Here is a 5,640-nt window from a genome sequence, read left to right as displayed (position 1 = left end):
CGTTTAACTCTCAAACCGTGCGTCCAAATCTCGAATCTCTTTCACCGTTGGATTCCTCGTGTCAAGATTTTCAAAACTAGGGGCTCCTTTGATTCAAAGGAATTTTATAGGATTACTGGAGGATTGAAATCCTTAGGATTTTTTTCCTATGTGGTCCTTTGATTCATAGGATTGAATCTCATAGGAATTTTTCCTATAATCTTTTGTACTACATTTCGTAGGAAACCTAACATCCACTCCAACCTCTTTTTACAATTTCTTTGTTTTTCCTGTGCCATCAAACACTCATTGCTAATCCTATGGGATTCAAGTGGGCACGCCACTCCAATCCTATACTTTTCCTATTCCTACGTTTTCAAAATCCTACGAATCAAAGAGGCCCTAGATCCCATGTTGATAGGTTTTGACGAACTTTTTTTCATGAAAAAATGGACGAAAAAACCAAACCGGGAGCACGGGTTTTTTCTCTTTCCGAAAGAGGCACGCCCGTGCCTCTCGCGGAAGCAAAACCATGACTCTCGCGGAAAAAAGAGAAAACGCGTTTTTGTTCCGTTTCCGAGGAGGCACGGCCGTGACTCTCGTGAAAGAACAACCGTGACTCTTGCGGAAGCAAAACCGCGACTTTCGAGAAAGGAAAAAAAACAGAAAACGCGTTGTTTTTTCCTTTTCGAGAGGCACGGCCGTGACTCTCGTGAAAGCACAACCGTGCTTCTCACGAAAGCAAAACCGTGACTCTCGCAAAAGAAAAAAATAGAGAACACGTTTTTTTCGTTTCCGAGAGGCACGGCCGTGAATCTCGCGAAAGCACACCCATGTCTCTCGCGGAAGCAAAACCGTGACTCTCGCGAAAGAAAAAAAAATAGAAAACGTATTTTTTTCGTTTTCGAGAGGCACGGCCGTGACTCTCGCGAAAGCAAAACCATGCCTCTCGCGGAAGAAAAACCGTGACTCTCATGAAAGAAAAAAAAGAAAACGTGTTTTATCGCGCAAAATATTTTTCCCCAAAAAAATTTGATTGAAAAGCTAAGGAAGATCGGTGGAAAATCAAAACGTCGAAAAAATCGGAAAAAACAGTTTAAAAAGCCAAAAACGCGTGCGGAAAAATTAAAAACAAAAACAAAATCCGGAGGGAGCGTCTAGAGCGCGACACGTAGCAAATGGCCGAGAGCGCGCCAAGTGGTGCTGATCGTTGTGAGGCTTTCGAAGGAGCACTCGTTAACTAGTTGCTCTCATTTCTCGTTGTATCGAGACGTAACTCGGACTCGCCTTGGGTGCAAGGGAGTGGGCCGGCCCATTACTATAGCTCCTCTGGCACAAGTATCTTTTCTCCGTGTCTTTATCTTATCGGTTTTTTTGTCTCAAAAATAATCTTCTCTGTTTTTATTGTCATCGGTTTTTTCTTTGGTTTTCTCTACTTTCAGTTTTTTTGTTTCATTATTCTTTTTTCCTTTTGGTTTTTTGGTTTTCTTTGTTTCTTTCTCCCGGTTTCACCGTTTCTCTTTATTATTTTTATTTTTTCAACACATGTCTACTTTTTTCATACACATTGTACAATTTTGTACACATCAGATAATTTTTTATGCATGTTTAACGTTTTTCCAGTAAATGACTAACACCCTTTCAAATATATGTTTTGATGTCTAGTTTTTTCATACTTATTGTACATTTTTCATACACATCTGAAACAATATTTTTATACATGTTTAACATATTTTCAAATACATGTTTTTGAGCATTTTTCTGATACATGTTAAAATATTCAAATAACTAACGGAACATTTGAAGTATATGATACATCTTTTTAAACAATACAATTTGTTTTCATTGTATAGTTTTTTTTTAAGTGTCGCAAACATATTTTTGATATGTAAGAACATTTTTACATTTAGTATACATGTTATTTTGTGGCATGAAACATTTTCTTTGAATTAGAATATTTTTTGTACTAATATTTTTTAATACCACGTACATTGCTTTTTAGTGCTTGTCCATTTTTATAATTTCAAAAAATAGTGCTATCAATTTTTAATTCTAACAATTTTTTTACACTTTGTTAACTTTTAAATTCATGGTTTAGAAAAATAAGTTTTGAATATATGTATTAAAAATCAAAATTATACACCAAAAAAAAAGCACAAATTAAAAAAACAGTGAAGACAAACGAACTTGGAAGCAACTTGGGAGGGCTCGTTAGTTTTTATTTTTTAGGGTATCGCCAAATTTATTACTGAAAAAACACATGAGTAGAATACAAAATAGAACATGTGGGGTTGGATCAGGGGAGGGCTCATTGGCAACGCAGGGGGCGAGACAAATGATTCAAAAAAAAAAACGCAGTGGGCGAGACAAAGCCGCTCCCAGGCATAGCGCTCAGTTCAGATACGTCCCACAACATGCGAATCAACCTATGGTTGAGTTGGTTAGGTGGACAGCGGTATTCCCAACCCACCAGAGTTCAAATCCTGGTGCTCGCATTATTCCTGGATTTATTTCAGGATTTCCGGCAATACGCTTTCAGTGGGAGGAGACGTTCCCGTCGACGACGAGGCGCCTACGGTGACTTCCTAAATCTCAAGATGATATGCCGGCTCAGTCTCTCGCAGGTGCTCATAGGGATAGGGCGTGCGTGTGTGCGTTCATAAGGGTGAGTGTATGCGCGTGTATATAAGCGCTTGCGTCTGTACTGATGCTAAAAAAAAAGATACGTCCCACAACATGGGCCGTCCTAGTGACACTTCCTTTGTTACTCAAAAAAAAGTAACACTTCCTTTTTTGTACTATTTGTTTTTTAGATTGTTGTTCTTTTTTTCTAGGTATTCACTAATTTTTATTTTTTATATTCTTTTGGTTAAAGTATACAAATGTTTGTATGAAATACATGAACACTTATGTAAACATTTTTTTTCATATATAAGAAGACTTTTCAAAAATATGAATAGTTTTCTAGTACATGAACACATATTTTGATGCATAGGTGTAGCATAAGCTCTCAAATTAAATGGTTGATACCTCTCATAAAATTAACGGTTTAATCTCACATTTCTCGAAAAATGTTCTGGACACATCATTATCATGTGAGATTCATTTCGTTAATTCCATAGTTAAACTGAAACAATATATGTTCAATACTCATATTATTAGAAGAATTAAGATAAATATGACCACATAGAAAATGTCTACCAGGGAAAAATTAGAACACATATATGTATATGCATGCGGTAAAATAATAGCCGAGAACAGAGAAACAGACACAAGAACCAAGAAAAAACAAATACATGTCCATCTTTTAGAAAGATAAATACATGTCCTACGCAATAAGACGGCGCCATGAAACATACTCTACACTGTAGCTTCTCGCCTCGAGCTGCCTCACTCGCTGTAGCAATGGGAGTCCGGGTTTCTTGGAATCAATGGAGCACGACACTGACAGGCCTATCAAAGATCCAGATAAACGGGACCGGGGTAGGCTCCTTTCGCACCCTGTCATGGGCCCTCTCCTCCATCCTCCGGATCTTCTCCGGCAATGCGCAGACGTAGTCCCGCGCACGCCTCCCCTCGCCGGACAGCCCCGCCGAGAGCTCCTCCACCCGCCACTGCCGTATGAGGTGCTCCAGGATGCCGCGGTAGTCCGACGCGGTGTACACCCCGGCCTGCTGCGCGGCGGCGGCGTAGTGCGCGAAGAGGTCGGCGTCGCGGCCGTCGTCCATGAGCGCGGCCGGCATGGTGATGCGGCGCCGCATCATGTACGCCATGGCGCGCACGGCGGCGTCCGGGTCCACCTCGAAGAGCTTCGCCACGACGCGGGTGTAGGCCGCCTCGTGCCGCTTCTCGTCGGCGGCGATGGCGCCGCAGATGCGCGCGAGCGCGGCGTCGCCGTGCGCGCGCACCTGGCGCGCCGTGTTGCCGTGGGAGATGGCGGTGGCGCGCTCCTGGAAGGCTACGTAGATGAAGCCGTGGTAGGGACTCGCCGGCGCGTGCATGGCCATCCCGGAGGCGATGAGGCGGTGCACGGTGCGCTCCACCTGGCGCATGTCGAGGCGGCCGGAGAGGTACATGTAGCGGCTGAGCACGTCGCCGTGGCGGTTCTCCTCGGCGGACCAGCCGCGGACCCAGCGCGCCCAGGCGGTGCCGTCGGCGCCGGTGGTGTCGCGGGTGCCCTCGAAGCGGTTGGACATGCTCTGGTACGTCGGGAGCGCCTCCTCCGTGACCATGTTCCCCACCAGGCACACCAGCTGCGCGTCCGGCACGCCCTCCGCCCTGGCGCGCAGCTCGAGGCACGCCGCGTGGAAGCCGTCCGCGCCCAGCGCCGCCGCGTCCGGGAGCATGTCCGCCGGCTGCCACGCCTCGTCCGCCGGCTTGAGCAGCGGCAGCATGTTCGCCTCCGCCCACGGCTCCAGCCGCGCCAGCACCTCCAGCCTCTCCGGCGCAAGGTACCTCCTCCACTCCTCCTCCTCCTCCCGCCGCCCGGCCGTCGGCCCTCCTCTGCTGCTCACCGCGCTCCTGCACCTTCTGTCCCCATGCAAAGTTAATCATCTTGCTTGCATGCATGCGTGCACTTACGCCACCACATATGTTCTCCATACAAAAACAAGATAATCGATCACTCCACTTACAAGGTGCTCATCGGAGCTGCGGCCGGTGGCTTGCAGTAGCAGCCGGTGTTGCTTGGTTTGCACGACGGAGGGTATCCGGTCGACCTAGGCGACATTTTTACTGCCGCCGCCGTCGCCATGTCCGTATCAGATCAGATGATATGAACCGGATCAAATGGAAGCAGGCAGCCTCGCGTATGTATAGACGAGACGTACCCTACCACCCACCCTGGTTGGCACCGAGTTACTGCATTCGTAAATTCGGAAAGCTATCATTGTACGTAAACATGTACTGCAGCTTTTACCACTAGTCCTTTTACGCATAGGTTTTTTTTTTTTCTTCTGCGATGGTTTTTACACGTAGGGTTATGTCAGGCGTTGCTCCAGCATGCTGGGACAGACGTGCATTAACGTACATTAATGGATGATGAAACCGTAGGTCAGATGCACATTAAAAACATTTTGAAGCCGCAGTTATCCGGTTACCTGCTGTTGTACTCTTTGGATTGATGCGCGACTCTTAACTTTGCATGCCCGCACAGGCCCGTCACATGGCAGTCATTTTGCTCCAAGCAACATTTGTAAAAGTAAAAATGCCATTTTATTTCCATCAAGCCACACACACAAACACCATACGTGTGACTTCCACAGCCTCACCTCAGTATGCGGAGAGAATGCGGAGCAACCATTGTTTGACTGCTCGATGCGGTGCTTGTGGAGGCCACGTAGGCACAGGTTTTGCCACGCTGCGTCTTACCAGCGCAGATTCTTCTTCCCGTCTCTTTTCTTCTCCTCCAAGCGTTATAAGAAAAGGTAAAGGGATAGTCGTCAGCTGACACAAACTGGTTTTCGTTTCCTGTTATTGTGTCTGTCAAGCACAATAATTGCCTGGTTAGAATGCGACAACTTTGTCATTTTTTCCGTGTTATTTCTACGGCGTATGGTCTTATTTCTCAAACTCTTTGAACAAGTGTTGATGGACTGCAATACTGTTCTGATGTTTCTTCTGTGATTTCTATATCTCATCTTAAGCAACGAGTGACTATTT

At 45.7% G+C, this 5,640-nt stretch overlaps 1 protein-coding gene across 2 annotated transcripts; it reads right to left on the bottom strand.

The window, feature by feature from the left end:
- Positions 1 to 3,177: 3,177 nt before the first annotated feature.
- On the bottom strand, positions 3,178 to 4,793 carry LOC119334691 (acyl-[acyl-carrier-protein] desaturase 7, chloroplastic-like). Of its 2 annotated transcripts, none has more exons than XM_037607232.1 (2): positions 4,614 to 4,793; positions 3,178 to 4,506 (listed from the first exon to the last, which is right to left on the bottom strand). In XM_037607232.1, exons 1-2 carry the CDS (start codon positions 4,730 to 4,732, stop codon positions 3,408 to 3,410), a joined length of 1,218 nt encoding a protein of 405 aa, XP_037463129.1. In that variant the 5' UTR covers positions 4,733 to 4,793; the 3' UTR covers positions 3,178 to 3,407. The 2 variants fall into 2 exon arrangements, with proteins under 2 accessions (XP_037463129.1, XP_037463128.1); XM_037607231.1 differs by having other exon boundaries at positions 3,178 to 4,509; positions 4,614 to 4,790.
- Positions 4,794 to 5,640: the final 847 nt, after the last annotated feature.

Source organism: Triticum dicoccoides, chromosome 7A (genome assembly GCF_002162155.2).
Source record: "Triticum dicoccoides isolate Atlit2015 ecotype Zavitan chromosome 7A, WEW_v2.0, whole genome shotgun sequence".
Classification (NCBI taxonomy): domain Eukaryota; kingdom Viridiplantae; phylum Streptophyta; class Magnoliopsida; order Poales; family Poaceae; genus Triticum; species Triticum dicoccoides.
Note: the sequence above shows the minus strand (reverse complement) of the source record. Positions and strands in the feature narration are given on the sequence as shown.